The 27,693-nt window shown below is 46.0% G+C and overlaps 2 protein-coding genes across 3 annotated transcripts in view; both read left to right on the top strand.

Moving 5' to 3' along the window:
• The window catches only part of LOC123771681 (uncharacterized), a 148,847-nt gene that overhangs the window by 77,978 nt on the left and 43,176 nt on the right, over positions 1-27,693 (top strand). For both annotated transcript variants that reach the window (XM_069313363.1, XM_069313364.1), the window contains one exon: positions 1,324-1,378. The gene's annotated coding sequence lies outside the window, so the exon portion shown is untranslated. The remainder of the gene's footprint in view (positions 1-1,323; positions 1,379-27,693) is intronic.
• LOC123771833 (ovarian abundant message protein-like) lies at positions 5,384-26,474 on the top strand. Its single transcript, XM_069313599.1, has 3 exons — positions 5,384-5,428; positions 5,606-5,608; positions 25,842-26,474. Exons 1-3 carry the CDS (start codon positions 5,384-5,386, stop codon positions 26,472-26,474), a joined length of 681 nt encoding a protein of 226 aa, XP_069169700.1.

Consider the following 27,693-nt stretch of genomic DNA (forward strand, 5'->3'; position numbering starts at 1 on the left):
TCGTACAAAAAAAGTAATTTGAAAGAATATATCAAGTTATTTACACCAGTATCAATATCTTTCGGGAAAATTTAAAATCTGAACCCAATATTTGACTTAATACAAAGTTTTTTGTTATTGTATACAAGTTTAATGATTGTGTTTATACAATGTACATCTTAAAACATCTCTACTACTTGTTGGGTTATAGAGACCCTTGGATCACGGTGATGTTAGTTTAATAAACTGTGAATCGACTAATGATGTTAAACTCTGCCACTTGCTGCTAAACGAACTTGCTAGTTCAGATTTTGTTGACCAGACCACACACTAGAAAGTGAAGGGACGACGACGTTTCGGTCCGTCCTGGACCATTCTCAAGTCGATTGTGAACTTGCTAGTTCAGATCCTGCGTCCATTATGGATCTCAAACCTTTTCCACAACCGCCCGCAGCTTAAGTACAGGGCGCAAAATAAATATTTGTAAATATTTTCTTATGTGAAAATTATGACAATATTGTAAACGCCCCAGAATAAAGAATCCGAAAATCCCAGGACAGAAACTTAATGATCTATCATAAGCCTCACCTAAAGCCAGTGACGGAAAAAAAACGTTGACTCAAGACGATTAAGAAGTAGCAAAAATTACCACCAACATTCTTTTGACTCCCACTTTAGAGTCTCTTGTAAGTTGCTTGTCAAAACCCCAGTGTGTGTGTGAATGTGTTGTAACGCGTGAGAGGCGCCCCGGATTACTGTACAGGGGCTCACAGGATCCTGAAACAATGTATGGGACTTGACAGTGATACATGGCAGCCACACACAGTTAGGAGAAACTCGTGTTCGCTGGTGACTATACCGGAATTACTTGTAATTTAGGTAGGCGTGTTAGTGAGAAAATACCAATCACCAAAATCTCTACCAACACGACTCATAATACTATATTATATACAGTATATATAATATATATTATATGCATATATAATATAGTATTATTTATATGAGAAGAGGAGGATGTAGCCTAGCACCTGAAAGGGCGGGAAATGCCTCCACAAGGCAGCCATTGTGAACTCTTGTCTAGCCTCTTCAACGTTTCTTTGAATTCAGCGATAAGGAACAACGCATCAAACAACTGTAATGTGTATGTGGACTGTAATTTATAAAGACCAATGATGTTTGCAAAGCACTTACTCTCATTTATTTAAACATTTTTAAGAATCTCGATGTGAACCTTAGCCTGAATAGATGTCAGTTGTCTAATTTCACCCACAGCAAAACTGCTATTCAAACTAAATAATATTAAAGTGTTATTTTCGTAATACTGGTTTTTCTTTTCTCTCTCAGGCTTAAGCTGTACCGAGAAGCGGTTGCAACTTCGGCTTCCCTCGCTTATCACAAGGTAACCCAGTATTGAGTTTTCCTTGTCCGTCGATTAACTAAATATTTACACTAGGGAGTGTCACAGGACAATACCTTCTTCTCCGGGTGGACTTTTCCAGTGTAAATGGCATTGTTCAATGGTGTATTGTTGCTTTCCGTGGGGGTTTCCTCCCAGCTGCGATTGCATGATGCTTTAGTCGGTCAAAACGAGTTGTAAGATTGTGTGTACCTTTGCTCTTTGATCGACTTGTAGATGTAAACAATGTGTGACTACATGGGTGCTGTACCGGGTACCAGACCACGTGGGTCTACATGGGTGCTGTACCGGGTACCAGATCACGTGGGTCTACATGGGTGCTGTACCGGGTACCAGACCACGTGGGTCTACATGGGTGCTGTACCGGGTACCAGATCACGTGGGTCTACATGGGTGCTGTACCGGGTACCAGATCACGTGGGTCTACATGGGTGCTGTACCGGGTACCAGATCACGTGGGTCTACATGGGTGCTGTACCGGGTACCAGATCACGTGGGTCTACATGGGTGGTTGTACCGGGTACCAGATCACGTGGGTCTACATGGGTGGCTGTACCGGGTACCAGATCACGTGGGTCTACATGGGTGGCTGTACCGGGTACCAGATCACGTGGGTCTACATGGGTGGCTGTACCGGGTACCAGATCACGTGGGTCTACATGGGTGCTGTACCGGGTACCAGACCACGTGGGTCTACATGGGTAGCTGTACCGGGTACCAGACCACGTGGGTCTACATGGGTGCTGTACCGGGTACCAGACCACGTGGGTCTACATGGGTGCTGTACCGGGTACCAGACCACGTGGGTCTACATGGGTGCTGTACCGGGTACCAGATCACGTGGGTCTACATGGGTGGCTGTACCGGGTACCAGATCACGTGGGTCTACATGGGTGCTGTACCGAGTAATGGTGCCCGGTACAGCCACTCATGTAGTCCCACGTGATCTTCATGGGTGGAAACGTCCCAAACCGTTTCTGTCCTACCTAGAGATTGAGTCCGAGTCCATGGGTTGCGAGCCTAGGACATAGACCACTGTGCTACTATACCCTAGAGGGCTCTACATATAGAGGGGTTGGAGTGGATAACAAAAACCCAGCGAGGTAACACTCTAGAAAACTGTTACCAACACTTGGTGATGCGTTACCAATAGGTTATCATTAGGCTTCACCAAATATTAATACCAACAATTGTACTAAGACCTATATTATTATCCAAATACACGGTATACAATAAGATCCCAGGATTATAAAGCTGTTGGATGTTGATACATGCAGATGTATCAACAAAATACATTAGATCACACGCCTGGAAACCGCACAGCCTAGCAATAAATTTGCATATATGAACATGTATTAATTAACTACTTAAATGTCACTCTCACAAGCAAAATGCGTGACTTTCCGTCCATAGCTCAGATCATGTACTGATTTATTAAGATCAAATTCGAGATCAACACAATATAATTTAACTGCAGCAAATTATAAAGCGGACACTAACCTTATGATGGTGTTATTTTCGCCTTTGGTCTGACTTGAAGATGGGGTGATTGAGGGGTCATCACACGCCTTGATGAACTCCATCCTATTGGTGTGCGTCGCCAACTGCTCTGTTAGGAGACTCTGCAGGTCCAACATCCTCTCTCTCTCCCTTGCCAGCGTCCGCTGGACACCACCTCCCAACTCTTGTGTTCCCTGGTGCACAGAGTCGAACGTAGAATTTATGGTGGGAAGAACTAGCGAAGGCTCTTAAGAGGATTTACCGAAAGCTTCTATTTTTCAGAGGCAGCAGCAGCAGCAGGTAAGTAACGTGCTGTTTTGGATTGCTTGATTAATCCAACATCACGGACTAGACTACTACATGTCCTTTGCTTTACAGGCAATAAGCGCTCACTCGCCCGGGTGTTCACTTGTAGCCAGTCTAGACACGGTGCAGCTGCTTTTAGTTCTCACTCTGAGTAAGTCATTCATCCCAACACTCGCCCCACAACTTGCCATAAGCTCTCCCAGCACCTGACTCCAGCGAGACACCGCTGAACACAACACTACAACCAGCGACGCTCGCCCGTCTGGGTCGAGTACTTGCTTGCTTCTTCACACTCTGGTCCACCCGACGGCTGATGGAGACCCCGCCCACTTGATGGCGCAAAGGACGGTGCTCGGCGTGTGTTGGTGCAAGAGTGCTAGGTGCGGGCAAGCAGAGATTACCAGGGGAGAAGCAACTCTATACTATCACCACCAGTATCACCAGCAGCTGAATCAATACCAACATTATCACCGCCACACCTGCAACAGACAGATTAGTTTATTGTGAGAGAGGTACTTCCCTAACATGCGCACCACGTGGCCTTGTGCTTTTCCCAAGGCATATTATTTGTCCGCCTTTCTTTCTCCGCACCAAACATCCCTCTGTACTTCCCCGTATCTTTAGTTGTCTATTGTATAACCAGGTTTTCCTCTCTCGCCTTTCCTCCTGCCCAGCCTCGCTCCCTGTCAGTAGAGAACGTCTTGTAATGCGGTAATGCTAAACTACTGCTCGTCACAGCCACCGTTCCGGCGCCTTTACTACTGATAACACGCCTCCAGCCACGACCAGGCAACCTTGCCCGGGAAAATCTTCAACCTCCTGATGGCTGCCCTGATAACAATAACAACTCTGACGATAAGGAAGATGCCTGTAGTGTGGTGAAGATGATAATGATGATAAATGGTGATGAGGTATACCATGGCAATAATATGAATAATGACAATACTAATAACTTGGAAGTGTGAATCAAGAATCGGTGTGTAAATCCCTTCGATTACAAGATAGGAAAAATCGGGAAAATCAAGGAACTGAAAACTTGAAACCGCTACCTGTTGAGGCTATCCATTACAAGGAAATTTTGTGGCTCTGGATGCATTTTTCCTGCAGTGTTTCATGTTTTATGTTACGTTTTATATCCAGTGTTTCTAAACTGATGCTTTTGAAGTCCTTTTTAAGTCAAGGTAAGAGTCTGACAAACCTGTGTAAATAAGTATGTTGATTCAGTTTGCTGTGGTAAAGACGGGGTGAGGGAGACGAGGGGAAGGGGGTGAAGAAAGACCCCTTCAGGAAAAGCCACATCGGAGAAATATTCACACCACCTGCCTATTATGGCGTCCCCTGAGGGATGGAGGATAGAGGGGGGGGGAGGGGGGGGAATGTAAACGTTGTAGAGAAACCAGGAAAAGCCCACATCTAAAGGTGGATAATTCTGTCTGCCCACCAGTACGAGCGACCTACAGTCAGTCCGTACAAATCCCAGTCCTATCGACACGAGTCTCCCTTCGTTCGTCTATCCGTACGAGCGATTTTTCGCCTATCCGTACGGGAGCCAGTTCGTTTGTCTATAAATGTGAACTATCCTTCCATCTGTATGGGGCCCATATCCGCTCGCTCGTCTATCCGTCCGTTGCCCTTTGCTCAATCGAAATAAAATATTCAAACTAGTAATTGTGGTCACGCGCCCCCAATCGCCTCCAGGACGAAGACGACCTTCCCTCCAATATGACCAATAGAAAATGACGGATAGCCCTCCAACATGACCAGCAGGAAATGACCATTGGCGCTGGTGGCATAGGACTGCGAGGAAAGGGGTCCATGAGTAACCAGGAGGTATATATATAATAATTATAATATACATATACATATCCTAGAGGGCTGAGAGCAACAGGACGCGGTGTAACGTACTGGTCACGTCAGTACTTGTGAGTCAGCAGCAGTAAACGATTTAGGAATTCTGTAAAACACTGACACTTTTTTCTTCCAAATTGCGTAAAACTGAGGTGTAACCCACTTCGGACACGTGGTATTCAGCGACTATTCATTATAAATGCATTCGTATAATCGATAGTCAACGTTAAGTAAGCGCATAGAGTTGAATAATGACATTCCTACTGGCCTGGTATCCGGATATCCTCTTGGAGTTGGAATTTGAGATGTTGGGATATCTCGAGTTGGAGTAACATGGGCGTAACGCAGCAAGGGGTTCATGAGCGAGCTCTGAGGCTGGTGAGTAAGGTAGTAATGTGAGGTTCTCAGAAAGGAAGGTGTCGGTGGCCTGTGTCCTAGGCTATTCAATTGAAACATTTAGTAATGTTGCTTATTTGTCGGTTTATTCATGTGGTTTCGTTTGCAAGTTTGTTCCACGTGACGCTGTTTGTTTGTTAATGTGTTTTTTTTTTGCAGATAGTGAGTCACAATAACGTGGCTGAACATTAGAGATGTTTATTAGAATTGAGGACGTTGCGGTTCGTCCCAGACCGTTATCAAGTCAGTTCTTCATTTTCGGATTTATGGGTTGAGTGTTTAATGTGGTTTTGAATTTGTTTGTGTAATATAACTATGTGATTGCACTGTTTTTCTTACTTTAATACTCGTTTTTCAAATCATATTTTCATATTTTATTACTATATATCTGTATAGTTCAATATTATTAATATTGCGATGATGATTCCCATTTCCATTATCATAATGATTAGTTTAACTATATGATATATTATTTGTTTTGACGCGTGTGTGGGTACCAGTGGTGGACCAGTGGTGGTACCAGTGGTGGACCAGTGGTGGTACCAGTGGTGGACCAGTGGTGGTACCAGTGGTGGACCAGTGGTGGTACCAGTGGTGGTACCAGTGGTGGACCAGTGGTGGTACCAGTGGTGGTACCAGTGGTGGTACCAGTGGTGGTACCAGTGGTGGACCAGTGGTGGTACCAGTGGTGGTACCAGTGGTGGTACCAGTGGTGGACCAGTGGTGGACCAGTGGTGGTACCAGTGGTGGAGATGCTGTGTCCATGTACATATCTTCCTTCACCCCCCCCCCTTCTTATATCATCATTCCTTCTGCTCCGTCAGCAGTCGTAACGAATAAGGAAAGAATCCTCCAACGTGTGTATGTGTGTGTGTTTTTTTCAATTTCTGGGACTCTTTGTGAGTGTTATTTATTTAGTTCGTCCCGATTCTTCACTCGTTTGTGTTCCATCTGATCCCTCGAGCTAGTTTTTCTCTTGGGTATCCTCGTTCTGGTCCTTTCCATGCGGCCCTTCATCCTGGTACCCTCCCATGCGTCCCTTCATCCTGGTACCCTCCCATGCGTCCCTTCATCCTGGTACCCTCCCATGCGGCCCTTCATCCTGGTACCCTCCCATGCGTCCCTTCATCCTGGTACCCTCCCATGCGTCCCTTCATCCTGGTACCCTCCCATGCGTCCCTTCATCCTGGTACCCTCCCATGCGTCCCTTCATCCTGGTACCCTCCCATGCATTCCCACGTTCTGGTCTCTCCCATGCGTCCCTTCAGCCTGGTACCCTCCCATGCGTCCCTTCATCCTGGTACCCTCCCATGCATTCCCACGTTCTGGTCTCTCCCATGCGTCCCTTCATCCTGGTACCCTCCCATGCATTCCCACGTTCTGGTCTCTCCCATGCGTCCCTTCAGCCTGGTACCCTCCCATGCATTCCCTCGTCCTGGTCTCTCTCATACGTCCCATCATCCTGGTACCCTCCCATGCGTCCCCTCGTTCTGGTACTCTCAAGTAGACAGGAAATGGACCACAGGTGGATGGGAGTGGAATACTTTACCTCTGCTCCTTTCATTGCAACACCTGTTACAATGGAGTTTATATATGTAGGTTAACATACCTGTATAAGTGGTTGGGTATTACCTGAATATACGGGAGGGGGAGGGGGGGATGTATTATACGTGGGTGTATTAATAACCGTGTACAGAAGGTAATGGAATGTATGAAAAACCACGTAGGGGTGGAGTGCGTGGAAATTTAATTCTACCCACAAGCGGATTCGTGGTTCTCTCTGTTGATTTTATATAATTGTGAAATGAAATTGCCTGTAACCTTATAAGAGCCCATGTAGAGACTTGTTGTTCACACGACATTCATCACCAGTGTGAATGGGGTCGACCTGAAGTACGTTTGAGATTTTATATATTATTGTTACAGTATATATGAGCAGGGTTACCATCCAACTCCGGGGCACTTAATTATATAGCTTTCACACTCTCAGACTAGGCTGTCAGGTCACCTCACATGGCTATGATAATCACAGATTAGGGCCATTCAATAAGTATGACCAACACAGATGCAAATTCCAGTAATCAACTACTAAAATTCGGCAGCTTTAAAGCAAGTGACACTGATTAGGTGTAATTTACCCGCTAGTGCTTGAGGCTTCGGGTCAGTATGGCACACTAGCACACTCTGATCAGCATGATAGTGTGATGTTCTTGTCCCATGACGCAGATCCTTGTGGAAATTCCCATAGCACGCCGCCCCCAGCATGATCTATCACGCAGTTAGCCTTGCAGCCTAGTGTCAATAACGCTATGCTAAATCATAGCGTTATTGATTATAATAATACAATTACTATTAATACTTTAATAGTAATAATAAAGTATGGATAATCGTGTAGTCACGCCATGGTAATTGTATATAAAGAATAATGACATTATTACGTATATAACCCTCCGGAAGTTAATGGGGCCTGAAGTCCAACACCAAACCAAATTACCTGACAATACTCTCACACAATGCAATGAATACAATCTCGGTATGCATGACGCAATCTCTCTAACTTCCCATTAAAGTAGACGAAGTATGGAAAACCCCGCCGCTGGATTAGCGTGGGAAGAGTATGTATGCCAGGAGCATCGGCCGGGTCCTGCGATGCATTACCGTATTAAGCTGCTAGTATGCTGTTGGTCACGTTAGCTCACATGTAGATGGCGCCACATGTCCGATGTGTTATCAGATTACATATGTACTTGTTCACCCTGTGTGGATTGTGTCTGTGTTAACCAGACTTGGCTTATATGCGGCAAGGGATAATGAACTTCGCTATGTCTTTTTGACCTTTTGTGACCCTTGGCGTATCTGTTCTCTCTGGGTTTCCCCGGACAGCTCCTTGTGACAAGCTCTGATCATTTCCAGAACATTTATTGTATACTGTAAGGATTATTGCGCTCTATAACCGTCTCAAATGCGACATACAGGTCCCATTTGGCATTGCAAGCACGGCAGAGGTATTTTTAGAATGTTTAGAATTGCAAATATGCAAGCGAATAACATTTGCTTTTGTGCGAACATTATAGTATAAGAGATTACAAAGTAGTTGTGTGTGGAGCGAGGACGTTGGATTAGTAACTTGTGTGTGTCAATAGGATCTCACTGTGACAAACGACACGAACTCTAACAATGGCTACAACATTTAACTACACTATTCTTCTAAAAATAAAACACTTCTGCTTGGGTATTCTATTGACTTGTCCATTAGGGAGTAAGCGCTATTTTAGAACATTGAGTTATGCTTGTCTGTCCAAACCTATCGTAGTGTAACTAAAGTTATCGCAGGTGGAGTTCTCACTGATATTGCTCATTTCCTTAAATAAAGGATTCAAGATTTCCTCTCATTAAATTTTTTCATTAAATTTAGCGAATGTAGACTTAAATTTTGGTGAGCACTCACGACAAAACTTCTAATTATTGAATTCTAATTTCTCTCAGGGATTAGAACTCACTCGTTCTAAACCCTGAGATAGGGTGCATATAGTTTTCAGTTCATATTAAAAAAGTCCTGATGAACCCGGGGATTTGCTACGGCCCTGAGCGCTGGTAATATACATTAGCTGAAGATGTAAGACGAAGGGGGAAAAAACTTATTATACACTAGGGTTTTTTGTGATGTAGATTCTGACAACTGACAAAACCCAATCAAGTGATTGAGCAAGAGCGCTGGTGGGTTTTATGGACTGATTTAACGACAGCATACGTGTAGGTTTTGTGTGTACTAGGCTAGTTGTGCTTGCCCAGTTGTATTCATCGAGTTACGTACATATAACTAGGCTAGTATAGCAATTGTTGTGCGAGGGGGCGGGCTCTAGCTTCTGGGCCACGGTTCTAAAATCTATTTCTTATGGAGCAGTCATGGCAGGAGAGTGCTTCAGCACTTGGGCCACATCTATCTAAATGCCATGTCCGCTTCTAATTTTTCCAGTGTAAATACATCCAGTTCTTTCAATCTCTCTCTCACGAAGATTGGAGAGAGAGAGAGAGAGAGAGAGAGAGAGAGAGCAATGTATATGAATGCAATGAGAGAGTGTGTGTGTGTGTGCTCCCCTAGCTGTATGCACCCAGATGTACTCGACTCACTGTTGCACAGTCTTCAAGCCTCTTGTGCTGCCATTTCCACATTTGAAGCTGTGTGTGTGTGTGTGTGTGTGTGTGTGTGTGTGTGTGTGTGTGTGTGTGTGTGTGTGTGTGTGTGTGTGTGTGTGTGTCAGCAGCAACAATCACAATACAGCACAATGACCAGAACAAAGCCTGATGCAACAACCTCTGTCACCACAACAAAAGGGCAAGCGGCGGGCGACCCTCTCGTCTGGTCTTGACCTTCCCGCTAGTTTCTTGCCCATAAAAAGAAATTTTGCACTCAAAATCGACCAGTTAAAATGTCAAGACCTGGTACATTTGATATAAGTCCATTTTTATATATATGTAAGACAATATATATGGACTTTAGAAGGAGTATTATTATTAGCTTAAGAGCTTATTAGAGCTTATTAAAGTATGTAATCCATTACGAGGCGATTCTAATGAGGTGCGAATATAGGTTATAGGCTGTAATTAAGGAAAAAGGGGGGCAGTTAGGGAAGATTTAATTGGTAATTAGTAAAGTAGAGGCCTTCAAGCCTATAGTTAAGCCCACGAATGAGGCCAACATAGTGAAATTAAAGTATTGTCATTTTGACGCTATATCTGACTAATGAACAAGGTCCTAAGTGCAGGGGGGGGGGACCTCGATAAACCTAAATACAGGCTTCCTGTCCCCAACAATGGGAATTATACATCTTCTACCTTCATTGCTTTCTTCCATACATGGTAAATTAATTTAAAACATTATCATAACAGTTCCTAACTTGTGGTGTAGGAGGAGTGAGCATCAGGTACCACAACCAATTTCTTTCTTTATTATGCCCCCCATACCCATCCCGTGGGCGGTGATGTAAAGGATTAAAGAGGCACATAATCGGTTCAGGAACTGAACCCTCTAGTTCGTTTAGCTAAGCAAATAACACTCTTTTGACGCTAATTACAAAATTATTAATGTTATATATACATGTACAATGACCAGACCACACACTAGAATGTGAAGGGACGACGACGTTTCGGTCCGTCCTGGACCATTCTCAAGTCGATTGTGAGAATCGACTTGAGAATGGTCCAGGACGGACCAAAACGTCGTCGTCCCTTCACCTTCTAGTGTGTGGTCTGGTCATCATACTTTAGCCACGTTATTGTGACTCATCGCCTGCATACATGTACATATATATACGTATACATATATACATAGTTAATCACCCAACCTCGGCGAAATTATAACAAGTCTCCCACAGTAGAAGGCCATTGTGATGACACTCTCCGCATACCATTTTCTTCCTCAAGAATGACTCTCATTATGAACGATTTAAAATGTCAAAAATGATAGCATTTACGGTAACTATCGCTCGAACGTACAAAACTGGACTGTTGTACCCGATACAAATCCATGTTTGGTACTATTTATCTTAGAGAGGGCACGAGAAGGGTGGGGGGGGGGGGGGGGGGGGGGATTGGAGGAAATGACTGGAATGGTTCGTGTTTAAGAGGGCATTCCCAGTAATTATTCTTGAAAGTGTTTTCTTTATACCTCTGGCTGGAAGAAGAAGACCCTTAGCCTCGCAGGAAATTACATATAACGCATTAGAGGGAATGGTTAGGTCCCCTTTAATACAGTTTCCTGTGGGATTTTCTCCTGCCACCCCCTTTCCTTTATTGCTTTATTGTGCTTTATTATATATATTTATATAATATATATATATATATATATATATATATATATATAATGTACTGTATATATATTGGTTTTAAGAGCAGGTTTACATTTAGACATGTTTCATATGACTGTATATTCCGTGTTGATTAGTTTCTTATTTAGGGCCTCTATCCCTCTGACTAGTGTTTTGCATCTTGGTTTAATTGCAAGACGATTTCTCCAAATGTCATATTTGTTCGAGGTTGATTAATAGAATTTTAGTCCAAAATTACACTTAAAGATTTTAATATTCCCGCCAAAAATGCTGTCTCTAAAATCCTCTAAAGTCTCGTACAATATTCTAATGATGTAATTAACTTTATAATTTTTTTCCCAGTGGCTTGTTAACAATTAAAAATATTGTTGAACGTTTCCACTGCATTAATACACTTGAAATTATTCAATATTGCACTTTATTTGAGCATTTTCGTCATTGATTACAATATTTTAGTTTTTTTTTTTAACTAAGCATAGAGTTCATAAGGGTTGTCAATTGACGTTCCTAGTGAAACTGCAAGCAAGAGCTGTTATCCTTAATTGTTTTTAAATTTTGAGTTATCTTATTTCCTTCAATAAAAGCTTAAAGTGTAGCTAGAAAGAATTTTTTTTGTGTCAGAGTGGTTGACAAAGGGAATGCATTAGGAAGTGATGTGGTGGAGGCTGACTCCATACACAGTTTCAAGTGTAGATATGATAGAGCCCAATAGGCTCAGGAACCTGTACACCAGTTGATTGACGGTTGAGAGGCGGGACCAAAGAGCCAGAGCTCAACCCCCGCAAACATAAATAGGCGAGTACACACAGGTAGAGGAATGATGTGGGGGGGAACAAGAGAGTAAGTATTACAGAGGTGCGGAAGCGAACGGAGCCAGCCATGATAAATCTCACCGTTCAGAGCAGCAGGCGCATGAAGGTTAGTCCACCCGGCATTCGCAACAAGTAACACACACACGGATGGTTACAGGGACACGGGTGGTTACAGGGACACGGGTGATACAGTAACACGGGTGGTTACAGGGACACGGGTGGTTACAGGGACACGGGTGATACAGTAACACGGGTGGTTACAGGGACACGGGTGATACGGGGACACGGGTGGAACCATAGAGCTAGTTTTGGTTTGTTGTTCGACTAAAGGCCACTGAAGAATTTGTACGCCAGTCGACTTATTGGGGAAGGAGGGGCGGCAGAGTTGAAGTTCAGTCTGTGCTCCCCAGCTCTCTGTCTCCCTGGCACGTCCGTCTCAACCATACAGGCTGCTGCACATTGCTCAAATTACTTGATTCACCTTCGTATGCATACAAACTTTCTGTTCCCACCCTCGTGCGTTTGACAACACATACGCTTGAGTTTGTTTTAGTCTGTGACACCCAGTGGGACACTCCCATGGTACAGACCGTGGGACACTCCCATGGTACAGACCGTGGGACACTCCCATGGTACAGACCGTGGGACACTCCCATGCTATAGGCCGTGGGACACCCCTGGCTTTCTACAATGACGCGGGCGACCTTCCAGAGAGTGTCCGCTGAGACCTCCAAGGTCTCTACAGCCTCGTGCCGCCCCATTCCCCCCCCCCTCCCCCCCCACCCCATTACTGCTTCCTTCAGCACCAACGCCTATTTCCGGATTCTATTCCCTTTCTATTTTGGCGTCTATTGACTGTTTACTGCTGTCTGTCTATAGGCCCGTTGTCCATGGCTTATCGTGTGTTGTGATCGGGTTTGGGACGTGTCTATGTAACCCTGTTTTAGATATGCGGTTTGGGGGTTTTATTTATGTAATTTTCTCTTCTATTGGCCGTCTGTTTATAATCTATCGTCCGTCCACTGGTATCTAGCTACCTGTCCCCCCCACCCCCCGAGTCTGTCCAAACCATAAATAAAGTCTAATTAAGTCTGGCTCCTTTTTTGGCCCCCCCCCCCCGGAAGTCTGGCTGGCAGCATATATTTTGGGCGCTGGGTTTGTTTGTTTGTCTATATGCAGGTTGCTTTGTAGAGGTGTGTGTGTGTATTTACTATTTGTATTTACTTAGCTATCTTGAACCCCACCTTTCTAACCAATCTATTTTTCCTCTATTATATCTACTATACATATTTCTCTTAACACACCCGCATATACACACATCTCCAGGAAGCAGCCCGTAGCAGCTGTCTAACTCCCAGGTACATATTTATTGCTGCGTGAACAGCGGCACCAGGGTGAAAGAAAATCTGCCCATTTGTTTCCGCCTCAGTCTGGAATCGAATCCGAGCCCTTAGGACTACGACCCCCAAGCGCTGTCCACTCAGCTGCGAGGCTGTGTGTACTCACCTAATTGTGCTTGCGGGGGTTGAGCTTTGGCTCTTTCGTCCCGCCTCTCAACTGTCAATCAACTGGTGTACAGATTCCTGAGCCTACTGGGCTCTATCATATCTACGTGTGTGTGTGTGTGTGTGTGTGTGTGTGTGTGTGTGTGTGTGTGTGTGTGTGTGTGTGTGTGTGTGTGTGTGCGTGTGTTTTAGATGTCTTATTCATATCCCACCGTATTACCTCGAGGGGGGTAGTATGGACCCCCACGAGGAGGACTTATGGACAATCATAAATAATTAGAGAAAGTGTGGAAAGTGTTCACAACACCGTACATAACACAGGATACACCATTACATAACAAATGTGAACACATACACAGGAAGAATGGGAAAGAGCTGACGTAACACCATTCAAGGAAGGGCATGTCAACACCGCACACAGGAAACGGAACAGATACAGGGGTGGGAGAGGGCGGGGAGGACGCGTTGGTTGCCATAAATACACTAGGCTGCAGACCAAAAAGTACCCCCCAAACACACAACCTCGCCACGTCCCTGACATGATGAGACGTGAAAAACGTCCCTGAAAAGCGTCCCACGTCGCTACAACGACGTGGGACGCCAGGAATCTGATGCCAGGAACCTGTATCTGATGCCAGGAACCTGTATCTGATGCCAGGAACCTGTATCTGATGCCAGGAACCTGTATCTGATGCCAGGAACCTGTATCTGATGCCAGGAACCTGTATCTGATGCCAGGAACCTGTATCTGATGCCAGGAACTTGGTGGATACAGACAATGATATTATGGCAGTAACGCGATACATCTATGACCAAATTTTGTGGATATGAGTACTGGAACAATTGATATATATATTTTGGACTTGTACCCTAGGTTGACCATGTAATGTATCAATTATACAATGTATGTATGTGATGTAACTATATAACCTGAGCTTGTAAAAGCATCTTAATCACCTTCAGTGGTTAAGTTCTTAATTGCACACTAGTTTCTCTATCAGCTATCTCATCCTGTCAGAGTAAAAGAGACAAATGTATGCGTATGTATATATGTATGTGTGTATGTATATGTATGTAAATGTGTGTGTATGTATGTGTATAAAGTATATGTGGAAGTTGATCAGAATTACGTTTCACCTTTGTAAATGCACATGCCAAAAATGGACGTAATTTGAAATGAAATCGGCTCACGAAAGTGATGTACTGTCCCGTTTTCTGTTTGGGTCCTCCAGCTTAGTCTGTTAGGTTAGGAGAGAGTCCGTACCGTTCACAACGTCACCAAACCGATGAACTAAATTGCCGTAACCTAACCGAGGACCCATGAATAGAAAACAGCATATCACGTCAATTTTGAGAGCCGCTGTGAATTTTAGTAAGAGTTTTGGCCTTGGGGGATTTATAAGTCAAAAGCGATTCACTGTTTGAGAGGAAGGGTAGTCTATACAACCATTTTTCTCGGATAATACACATCATTTTGAGGTCAAAGTCCCTCAACGGGCAAAAATAGGATGTAGCATAAATCATTGCAGCTCACACCATTCACGTTTTTTTATGGGTGGGATGCTCGGTTAAGTTAGGTTCAGATAATTTAGTACACTATATTTTGTGAAGTGACAACTCGAGAGGCCGGGCTGTTTGGAGAGACGTAATAAGTGCCACAAGTCTTGGGATCAAAGTTGTTCTTGATAAGTGGAGTGCCTCAGTGGTCAATCTTGGGTCCACTTTTGTTCTTGATAAGTGGAGTGCCTCAGTGGTCAGTCTTGGGTCCACTTTTGTTCTTGATAAGTGGAGTGCCTCAGTGGTCAGTCTTGGGTCCACTTTTGTTCTTGATAAGTGGAGTGCCTCAGTGGTCAGTCTTGGGTCCACTTTTGTTCTTGATAAGTGGAGTGCCTCAGTGGTCAGTCTTGGGTCCACTTTTGTTCTTGATAAGTGGAGTGCCTCAGTGGTCAGTCTTGGGTCCACTTTTGTTCTTGATAAGTGGAGTGCCTCAGTGGTCAGTCTTGGGTCCACTTTTGTTCTTGATAAGTGGAGTGCCTCAGTGGTCAGTCTCGGGTCCACTTTTGTTCTTGATAAGTGGAGTGCCTCAGTGGTCAGTCTTGGGTCCACTTTTGTTCTTGATAAGTGGAGTGCCTCAGTGGTCAGTCTTGGGTCCACTTTTGTTCTTGATAAGTGGAGTGCCTCAGTGGTCAGTCTTGGGTCCACTTTTGTTCTTGATAAGTGGAGTATCTCAGTGGTCAATCTTGGGTCCACTTTTGTTCTTGATTTGCATAAATGACATGGTTAATGAGTCATGGTGTACAATATCAGCCATTACAGATGACACTTAAGCCAGGGAGTAAAGTGACATTAGTGCGACAGAGATTGTAAGCCGACGAACACACTTTAGCAAATTGGTTTGATGAAATGCAGATGAATTTAATGGTGATAAATGCAAAATCAGATATTTCGAAAGCAAAACTGAAAAGGTAAGCTACTGAATGAATACCACAGACCTAGTGAAAGTAAATGACTAGTGGCTAATGATCTTAAGACAAGTTAACCTCACGATATTGTACAAGAAGTCATATTTACCTGAATGTTAAGAATGTTAGGTGTTATACCTTTCGTGATTCATTGGGAAAACTCTCACTGTATAGTTTGTCATATTATGGAATATTTCGTACTGTTTGGGTCACTATTATTGAACAATTTCAAACCATTGAGTGCCTATCAACAAATATGGTACCAAGTCCAAAAGATCACACGAAACCCGTTAAAAAAAAGAAAAAAGAGATAAACTTATCCAGTTCTAAAAGGAGATGACAATGAGGTGACTTACCAGCAAAACAAGTATTTAGAATGTTCAAAGTCCATGCCATTCTTCACTCAGAAAAAGCGTACAAACTGAACATTCTAACATTAATAAACAATCATGGCTTAACAACTGTAGATAAAATGATTTAACTCAAATAAGCTTTCTTGTATCTAGTAGTAAGCACGTGGAACAGTTTATCAAAGAGATCTAATTGTGTATGCATTTGAAAATAGATTGCACAAGTGTGTCTATATTATCCTGGAGCCTATTTGTTCCACAACAGGATTTCCACAAACAAGAAGCCTGGTGGGCACAAAGTCTTTATCAGACTCTTTGAATCCCTCTGTAATCCTTTCAAAAAGATACCTTTCAATGGGGGGGGGGGCGTAGAAGAATTACAGGATTGTATTAGTATATACAATCTGTATATATATATATATATATTGTACTACTGTATTAGGCTTTCCCAAACACCAACGTCGGTCGACTCATTGTCTGCAGCTATAGCTTATCTCTCGGTAATACGCCCAAAATAAAACTATTATCTGCTTATCTGATCTTCATTGCTAAACTACTTGAAATCTTTAAGTAAAAAATTATGTAATTGAAACAAAAAAACACATGGCATTTTGGGGAGAGTTAACAGTCTTGTAAACTTACTGGACCACGTGAGGTAAAGTAAGTTTACAAGTATAGAACAGGAAGAGGAGAATGAGAGGACTAAATGGGGGAAATGAGAGGAATAAATGAGGGGATACGAGGTGCAGGAATGAATTGAGGGGGGAGTGAGGGGATATGATGATGATGAATAAGGCGTACCTTGTGGAGAGAGAGAGAGAGTGAGTGCTGCCGTGAGATGTAAGATGCAGAACAGGTGACCACAGGTGAGGAACGAGAGCACAGGTAAGGAGGCAACCTCTCTCCACCCCGTCAGGTAAAACACTGAACCCGCCGCCTCCTCCCCTCTTGCCTACCTGCCTCTCTCTCTCTCTCCCCCACCACCACCACTACAGCCCTCCCCTACCACTGGCCCCTCCCTCCACCCCACATCATTATACAACAACACAGCTACATTATATCAAACACACATAGTCACAACCACAACTACAAGCAGTACAAACACTTCCACCACCACCACATCATCATCCTCTACAACCACCACCACCACAAATACCACTATTTCCACCATTACCACCACAACCCAGACTACCACCATTACCAACCACGCCGTGCGGCCCTTCATCACCACCATCGGGAACTCCAGCTTCCTCCAGCACAAGTCTTTTTACCGAGGACCTGTGAGCCGCATCCAGGCTCCCCACTCGGGGCGTCGCAAGCGGGGATCTCTGGCCCGCAACACTCCCGCGGCTACATGTGGGTGGACCTTGCTTAGTTAGCCAATCACTCCGTTGCAAGAGGTTTGGGTACACCCCATCACCTGCAACTGCGGGAATCACTGGTAGCTTATCAACCAAAGATGTTAAAACTGACTAGCATGTTGACCAGTGTTAGAGAGGCCCAGTGTTAGGACCAGTGTTAGAGAGGCCCAGTGTTAGAGAGGACTAGTGTTAGAGAGGACCAGTGTTAGAGAGGACCAGTGTTAGAGAGGACCAGTGTTAGAGAGGACCAGTGTTAGAGAGGACCAGTGTTAGAGAGGACCAGTGTTAGAGAGGACCAGTGTTAGAGAGGACCAGTGTTAGAGAGGACCAGTGTTAGAGAGGACCAGTGTTAGAGAGGACCAGTGTTAGAGAGCACCAGTGTTAGAGAGCACCAGTGTTAGAGAGGACCCGTGTTAGAGAGGACCCGTGTTAGAGAGCACCAGTGTTAGAGAGGACTAGTGTTAGAGAGGACCAGTGTTAGAGCTGCATCTAATATTATTATATCTTCTGGTGTTATGAATAATTAGCCCAATCTGTCCTCAGGGAGGAAATCAGCTCAGGGTAATGGATTCAAAACCACTACATAATTAGTGGTATTACCTACACTCTTAACAGTGCACAGTTACAAACCCATTAAGATTTCAATTTAGATTCAACAGAGTTGAAGAAGTTGTTAAACACGTGGGACAAAATCTTACTGAAGCGACCATACGAGTCATAAATACTCATACTCCGCCCAAGTAAAACAGAAACAAGCAACACTTAGTGGGCCAGCCAGAGGCTTAGGGCCCGCGCAGTGGGGCCAGCCAGAGGCTTAGGGCCCGCCCAGTGGGCCAGCCAGAGGCTTAGGACCCGCCCAGTGGGCCAGCCAGAGGCTTAGGGCCCGCGCAGTGGGCCAGCCAGAGGCTTAGGGCCCGCCCAGTGGGCCAGCCAGAGGCTTAGGGCCCGCCCAGTGGGCCAGCCAGAGGCTTAGGGCCCGCCCAGTGGGCCAGCCAGAGGCTTAGGGCCCGCGCAGTGGGGCCATCCAGAGGCTTAGGGCTCGCCCAGTGGGCCAGCCAGAAGCTTAGGGCCCGCCCAGTGGGCCAGCCAGAGGCTTAGGACCCGCCCAGTGGGCCAGCCAGAGGCTTAGGGCCCGCCCAGTGGGCCAGCCAGAGGCTTAGGACCCGCCCAGTGGGCCAGCCAGAGGCTTAGGGCCCGCCCAGTGGGCCAGCCAGAGGCTTAGGACCCGCCCAGTGGGCCAGCCAGAGGCTTAGGGCCCGCCCAGTGGGCCAGCCAGAGGCTTAGGGCCCGCCCAGTGGGCCAGCCAGAGGCTTAGGACCCGCCCAGTGGGCCAGCCAGAGGCTTAGGGCCCGCCCAGTGGGCCAGCCAGAGGCTTAGGACCCGCCCAGTGGGCCAGCCAGAGGCTTAGGGCCCGCCCAGTGGGCCAGCCAGAGGCTTAGGACCCGCCCAGTGGGCCAGCCAGAGGCTTAGGGCCCGCCCAGTGGGCCAGCCAGAGGCTTAGGGCCCGCCCAATGGGCCAGCCAGAGGCTTAGGACCCGCCCAGTGGGCCAGCCAGAGGCTTAGGGCCCGCCCAGTGGGCCAGCCAGAGGCTTAGGGCCCGCCCAGTGGGCCAGCCAGAAGCTTAGGGCCCGCCCAGTGGGCCAGCCAGAGGCTTAGGACCCGCCCAGTGGGCCAGCCAGAGGCTTAGGGCCCGCCCAGTGGGCCAGCCAGAAGCTTAGGGCCCGCGCAGGAATATCCCTGCAAAAAAAATCTACACTATCTATGGTCAAGTTATTTAAGGTTACTTCAGGTTAAGGTTTGATTAGTTTAGGTTAGGCTACGTTTTATTATGTTTAGAAATGTTAATATAGTGTAATATTGTCCAAAATGTGTAATTATGGAATTTGAAAACAATTTAAGTGTACCCTTGAATTTCGTTTACAGAAAACCAAATTCTTCAGACCGTTTTAAAGAAAACGTGTTCAGCATATAATTTTTATATTTTAAACCAACGATGTAGAATACAATAAAGTAATAACCTGAGAATATTCAGTTTAAGACAAAGGTTTACTTGCCATTTTACAAGTACACCATTACTGGAACCATAATATGCTTTCAGAGCATCACAAATATATAGATAACTTTGCAGATGGTTTGACGGTGAGGGGGAAGGTTGTCTCTGATGGTAATGCTCTGAGAAGAGGCTGAATTAGCCCTAGGATAGGTTTGGTTAGGTGTATTGGTTCCCTTGGCAAGAGTTTCCTCTCACTAAAGTTCTAAACGTTATATATCGCACCTGATCACTTTACTCCCAATTTCCACAAACAGAAAACGTCATAGAAACGTGGCTGAAATTCTATAACTCGACCCACACATATCAATTTCCAAACCCCATGTTAGTAACCAGCTAGCGAGGTGTCGGCAGGTAATGTCTTGTATTGGAGGCCCTCTCAATGGTTCCTATAGACTCCCATTAAGCACTAGAATCTATAAATAGGCATTATAGACTTTCCAATAGGCGCTAGAGACTCCCAGTAGACTCTAGGTTCTGCCAATAGGCAGTAGGTGCTACCAAATAGCCAACAGTGGACACAACCCACAGAGGTCAAAGGTGAGGTCTGTGGGGAGGGGTCAACACTGATAGTTTCAAGTGTAGGTTAGACATGCATATGAATGAGTTTGAGTGAATATTAACAGGAGTCGCTTCGGCTGAACCAATTAGAGGTGCCTCATATGGCCCAATAACCTTTCTGTAGTTCCCTTCCCTCTCTTGCCCTTTCTGTTAGACGTACTTTGTATTTACTACTGTAACTACTGTAACTAATCACCGGCATTCAACAGTGCAGGAACGGTGCCCAATAGCGCCGTACGCGGGATTCCAACCCAGGTCCACCTGCTCGTGGGGCGAGTGGGCTGCCCCGGGTACAAGAAATTGACCACTTATAAGCCACTTATTCAATTGCAGAGACACAATAGAAGATGGGAGGCGGCGGACATGTCCTTCACCGGGCTTAGTGCCCGGGGGCGGGCTCCCGCTCATTCATTGGGCCCTCAAGAACCTGTAAACTCCCTGTGGGCACTAGGGGCTGTCATTGTACACTAGGGAGCCATCATTATATATTTGGGGCTATTATTATACACTTGGGACTTCCATTATTTACTACAGGCTATCGTTATACACTAGGAGCCATCATTATACATTTGGGGCTATCATTATATACTAGGGGCTTCCATTATACACCAGGGGCTACCATTATACACTAGAGGCTGCTAAAAGGCATCATGAAATACGAATAGATGTACAAAACGATCAATAGGCAAGAGGCAGTATCTATAGATAATGGAGTGGAGGGATAGTGGGATTACCACACACGTGGGTGGTTGGGGGTGGGAAGTGGGAAGGATGTGGGAGAGATGTGGGAGAGGGAACTACACGACAAGGACGAGCTTGTTATGTCATGGTACTCTGGTGACTCTCTCTGTTTTTCCTGGTGCTGCGGCCTCGAGTATGTGTTTCCCGTCACCCACACACACACACACACACACACACACACACACACACACACACACACACACACACACACACACACACACACACACACACACACACACACACAGATATGACAGAGCCCAGTAGGCTCAGGAATCTGTACATCAGTTGATTGACGGTTGAGAGGCGGGACCAAAGAGCCAGAGCTCAACCCCCGCAAACACAACTAGGTGAGTACACACACACACACACACACACACACACACACACACACACACACACACACACACACACACACACACAGATATGACAGAGCCCAGTAGGCTCGGGAATCTGTACATCAGTTGATTGACGGTTGAGAGGCGGGACCAAAGAGCCAGAGCTCAACCCCCGCAAACACAACTAGGTGAGTACACACACACACACACACACACACACACACACACACATACACACACACACACAGCCAGTGTCCTTGACTTGTATACCATGCAAGGTGATGGAGAAGATCGTGAGACAAAACCTGGTAACACATCTGGAGAGAAGGGACTTCGTGACAAATCGACAACATGGGTTCAGGGAGGGTAAATCTTGCCTGACTGGCTTAATAGAATTCTACGACCAGGTGACAAAGATTAAGCAGGAAAGAGAAGGCTGGGCGGACTGCATTTTCTTGGATTGTTGGAAAGCCTTTGACACAGTACCGCATAAGAGGCTGGTACATAAGCTGGAGAGACAGGCAGGTGTAGTTAGTAAGGTGCTCCAGTGGATAAGGGAGTACCTAAGCAATAGGAAGCAGAGAGTTACGGTGAGGGGTGAGACTTCCGATTGGCGTGAAGTCACCAGTGGAGTCCCACAGGGCTCTGTACTCGGTCCTATCTTGTTTCTGATATATGTAAATGATCTCCCGAAGAGTATAGATTCATTTCTCGCAATGTTTGCTGAAAAGGTATGAGCTATGAGGAGAGACTACGGGAATTTAAACCTCACTTCGCTGGAAGACAGAAGAGTTAGGGGGGACATGATCACCACATTCAAGATTCTCAAGGGAATTGATAGGATAGATAAAGACAGGCTATTTAACACAAGGGGCACACGCACTAGGGGACACAGGTGGAAACTGAGTGCCCAAATGAGCCACAGAGATATTAGAAAGAACTTTTTTAGTGTCAGAGTGGTTGACAAATGGAATGCATTAGGAAGTGATGTGGTGGAGGCTGACTCCATACACAGTTTCAAGTGTAGATATGATAGAGCCCAATAGGCTCAGGAATCTGTACACCTGTTAATTGACGGTTGAGAGGCGGGACCAAAGAGCCAGAGCTCAACCCCCGCAAGCACAATTAGGTGAGTACAATTAGGTGATCACACACACACACACGGAGTATGCGGCCCCAGCATGGAGCCCGTACCTTGTCAAGTACAAGACCAAGTTGGAAAAAGTTCAGAGGTATGCCACTAGGCTAGTCCCAGAACCAAGAGGCATGAATTACGAGGAAAGGCTGCGGGAAATGCACCTCACGACACTGGAATTGTCGTGTATTACACGTGCTCCCAAACACATGTAGCCATTTCAGCTACTAGCAAATGAATTCGTAATAGATACTGCCGCTAGCCACTGCTAGAAGTGGCTGTAGCGTCTCCTAGCAGGTATGGCCTCACCAGTTCCTGGTGTGTATGTAAGCTTGCAGCAGGTATGTCCCCAATAGCCCGCGTGTGGCTCTCTGGCTACGCCCAGACGGATGTCTAACTTTCACTAGGTGGAGAAAACCCCAGCTGGCATACCGGAGAAAGGTACCTTGGAGAGAGAGAGAGAGAGAGAGAGAGAGAGAGAGAGAGAGAGAGAGAGAGAGAGAGAGAGAGAATAATAATTCAATGACATACTTAACCTCATCTCCAATGCCTACGGTTACGTCAGCGACTTCTCTAACCTTTACAAAAGATGGCAGATTACATTGCATATGAAAACGCAGATGATTACTTAATATCACACACACACACACACACACACACACACACACACACACACACACACACACACACACACACACACCTGCTGGGGCTATTGTGTGGATATCAGGTAATGGCTTGGTGTTCAACGATGATCTATTCATCATAGGGATGAGGTCTGATTACTTGATGAAGACTGAGAACCATGTGATGAACCCCCACAACATCCAGGACCATCTCATACTTCCGCGACAGCAGCAGCTGCACAATTTTATGAGTTACTCGGCCCGCCGCCCTTCCTCCGACTTAAGATGTTAGACGCCCTTGCATGGCGATTCTGAACACGTAATCTCGGTTAAGTCTTTAACACTGAAGATGTGTCGGTTGTCTTACCGTATGAACAAGTTTAGCAGTCTTAATGTTTACCAGTTATCGTAACATGGGAGACAATCAAAATATTAATATAACACAACATGGTCACCCACCACCAGCTTAAGTCAATGAAAAATCATTAACTCCTAAAAAAAATACAGGAATCCGCACGAAATATGCCTGAAATGAATATATATTAAGTGACTGCTAAGACAATATCTGGGTGTAAAGTTATCAAAGAAAACAGTCTTGTTGAATGGCTAACCCTTCTATTTTGGACGGTCTCTTGTCTTCCATCTTCGGGGGACACAAAACCTGTCAGGGGTATGGAGGCCCGCCCTAGGAGAACCCCTGACCTTCCCCCAGCATGTAAACCCCCCAACAGTTGCCCAACTCCCGCTTAGCTAATTACTGCTAGGTGAACAGGAGCATCAAGTGAAATGAAACGTGGCCCAACGACTCAGTCCCACCCTAGGATTGAACACACCGTATTTGGTTTTTAGTCTAAGACCTAGACCACTGCACTACCTGATATTGAACTAACATATTCTTATGTAATAAAACTCACTCACTCTCTCTCTCTCTCTCTGTCTCTGTCTCTCTCTCTGTCTCTCTCTCTGTCTCTCTCTCTCTCTCTCTCTCTCTCTCTCTCTCTCTCTCTCTCTCTCTCTCTCTCTCTCTCTCTCTCTCTCTCTCTCTCTCTCTCTCTCTCTCTCTCTTTCTCTCATAGTGCTGCTGAATAAACAAGGCGTAATAATACTGCATTACTTTGCATTTACTTGCGCTAATCTTTTGTAGCCATTATTTGGCCCATACTTTCAGTTTGTCCAGGTCGTCTTGTAGCCTCGTGGTGTCTTCCATTGTCTAAATCCTCCTCGTCGTAATTTTCGCATCATCAGCAAACATTGAAAGGAACGAATCGAATATCTCTGGAAGATCGTTTACATATATATGGGAAACAGAATAAATTCGAGAACTGAACCCTGTGAAACTCCGCTGGTGACATCTCGCCACTCTGAGACCTTATCTCTCAGTGACTCTCTGACTTATGTTGCTTAGGTACTCCCTTACCCACTAGAGTACCTTCCCTGTCACTCCTGCCTGCTTCTCCAACTTGTGCATCAGTCTCCCATAAGATGTATGTGTGTGTAAGTTTTTCAGTGTATTTACTGTTTATATTTATTATTTGTGTCTTCAAGATCTAGCTGTTATTTCTTGGACCCGCCTTTGTAACCTTCAGTTGTCTCTCTCTCTCGACTTAATTTTCTCTTTCATGTCTATTATGTATATTACAGGAAGCCACAATGTAGGACTGAAAACAAATGCTTTTTCACTCACAGGGTGAAACTTAAGGAAACGCCTACCCGACTAAGCCATAAATGCCAAAACTCTGCTGAACTTTAAAATCTAGCTTTAAAAAATTATTAGGGCAAATGGGGGACTTTTGACAAGCCGCCAGCTCCCTGTCATTGTCGAGGCCACTAGTAGAGTATTAGTGGCCCTCAGGTAAATTCAGGTAAATTACACACACACACACACACACTCCACATTTCTCTCCCAGTTTTCATGACCTGAGAGCGAGAGAGAGAGACAGAGAGAGCGAGAGAGAGAGAGAGAGAGAGACAGAGAGAGAGAGACAGAGACAGAGAGAGCGCCGTTAGGCTAGGCTATTCACCTTCCGCATGTATAAACCAATTCTTTTGAATTATTTCTAACTTATCGAGGTGAGGGAAGTGGTGTTGAATCCCTTTGACATTAACCTCTGTTTCCTCCCACGAACGCAGGAACACACCAGACTCAGTCACAACTCCGGCCTCTCTACCCCCAAATACACTGCCCAGTATTCAGTAATTAATTAACTAAAACATCGTTACTAAACGTGAGAACGGAAACTCTTCTTGTTTACATGAATAGTCACTGTTACGGTGACTCAAACTGGTGATGGGACTATTTAGTCACTGTTACGGTGACTCAAGCTGGTGATGGGACTATTTAGTCACTATTACGGTGACTCAAGCTGGTGATGGGACTATTTAGTCACTGTTACGGCGACTCAAGCTGGTGATGGGACTATTTAGTCACTATTACGGTGACTCAAGCTGGTGATGGGACTATTTAGTCACTGTTACGGTGACTCAAACTGGTGATGGGACTATTTAGTCACTGTTACGGTGACTCAAGCTGGTGATGGGACTATTTAGTCACTGTTACGGTGACTCAAACTGGTGATGGGACTATTTAGTCACTATTACGGTGACTCAAACTGGTGATGGGACTATTTACTAGTGTTGTATAGGACCATTGGTGAATGAAGGACCACTGGTGAATGAAGGACCACTGGTGAATGAAGGACCACTGGTGAATGACGGACCACTGGTGAATGAAGGACCACTGGTGAATGAAGGACCACTGGTGAATGAAGGACCACTGGTGAATGAAGGACCACTGGTGAATGAAGGACCACTGGTGAATGAAGGACCACTGGTGAATGAAGGACCACTGGTGAATGAAGGACCACTGGTGAATGAAGGACCACTGGTGAATGAAGGACCACTGGTGAATGAAGGACCACTGGTGAATGAAGGACCACTGGTGAATGAAGGACCACTGGTGAATGAAGGACCACTGGTGAATGAAGGACCACTGGTGAATGAAGGACCACTGGTGAATGAAGGACCACTGGTGAATGAAGGACCACTGGTGAATGAAGGACCACTGGTGAATGAAGGACCACTGGTGAATGAAGGACCACTGGTGAATGACGGACCACTGGTGAATGAAGGACCACTGGTGAATGAAGGACCACTGGTGAATGAAGGACCACTGGTGAATGAAGGACCACTGGTGAATGAAGGACCACTGGTGAATGAAGGACCACTGGTGAATGAAGGACCACTGGTGAATGAAGGACCACTATGAAAGTTAAGAGAGAAAAAAATGCAGGTGATAAGATAAGGCGTAGGGAACAAGCAGCAAGAGTTATGGAGCTCTGTCAGATGTAACATTGGGGGGGGGGAGAGGGGGGAGAGGGGGTTACATAACATGGAGAGTAACATGCGTTGGAAGGGGGGGGGGTTGTTACGGTGGTGGGGGGGAGTGCTGGTGGACTGGTACGGTGTGTGGGGAAACCCCGGGGGATTGTCCCTCTTCTCAACCCCCCCACAACCCCAAATCCCCTCCAACTCCCCCATTTCTCCCTTCCTCCCCCCAACACCTTCCCCCCTCCCGTCTCCCCCCTTCTCTCCCACCACCCCTTTCCCTGTGCCCAAAACTGTCCTTCACTTCCCCCCTCCCTCACTCTCACCTCTTCCCCCTCCCTCACTCTCACCCCTCTCCCCCTCCCTCACTCACCCCTCTCCCCCTCCCTCACTCAACCACTCCCCCCTCCCTAACTTACCCCCCCCCCCTCCACTCCTCCCTTACGTAAGCCCCCTCACACATCTCTAAATTCTCCTCACGCTTCACCTCGACTCCTCAGCTTGACGTTTTCAATTACCAATGATCATTACAATGTGTTTCTTGGCCCCTCCCCCGCGCCCCGCCCCCTCACAGTGCACTAGCACCTCCCCGCCGCACCCCTCACAAGCGTGCTGGACCTATCCAACCCGACCCCAACCCAACCTGTCCTCGTGTTGGTTCGCTGGGGCCAGGATAGAGAGCGCCGCCCCATCCTGCCTGGAACCGTCCGTCCGTCCGTCCGTCCTGGGACGGGTTGACCCCAGCCAGCGTCGCCCCAGCATGGTCATACGACCATGTGTACGAGCCTCGTACGACCCCACACAGCCACTCACGATCACCCCCCCCCCCTCATACATGCACGGCCAACTACGCATGAATCCGCAGAACCCGGCCCCGTCTCACACGACTTCGCCCCTCCCAACTCGACCAGACTGGAGCGACATAGACACACACTCTTGAGTCTCTAGTTTGCCTAATGAGTTCCTCACCCACCTCCTTTGAGAACTTCTGTCTACAGTTACCCCAGGCGATCTATTTTTTGGGGGACCTTTCTTTTTCCCCTAATGTAAAGCTGACGCCTCTCCACACACGCCATACCCCTCGCCGCTCTTCCTCAGGCAAAGCGTTCAATCGGGACCAAAATGCCAAAGCTCAACCCCCCTCCACGCAAGTCCAACTA

The sequence above is a fragment of the Procambarus clarkii genome, chromosome 75 (assembly GCF_040958095.1).
Source record: "Procambarus clarkii isolate CNS0578487 chromosome 75, FALCON_Pclarkii_2.0, whole genome shotgun sequence".
NCBI lineage: Eukaryota > Metazoa > Arthropoda > Malacostraca > Decapoda > Cambaridae > Procambarus > Procambarus clarkii.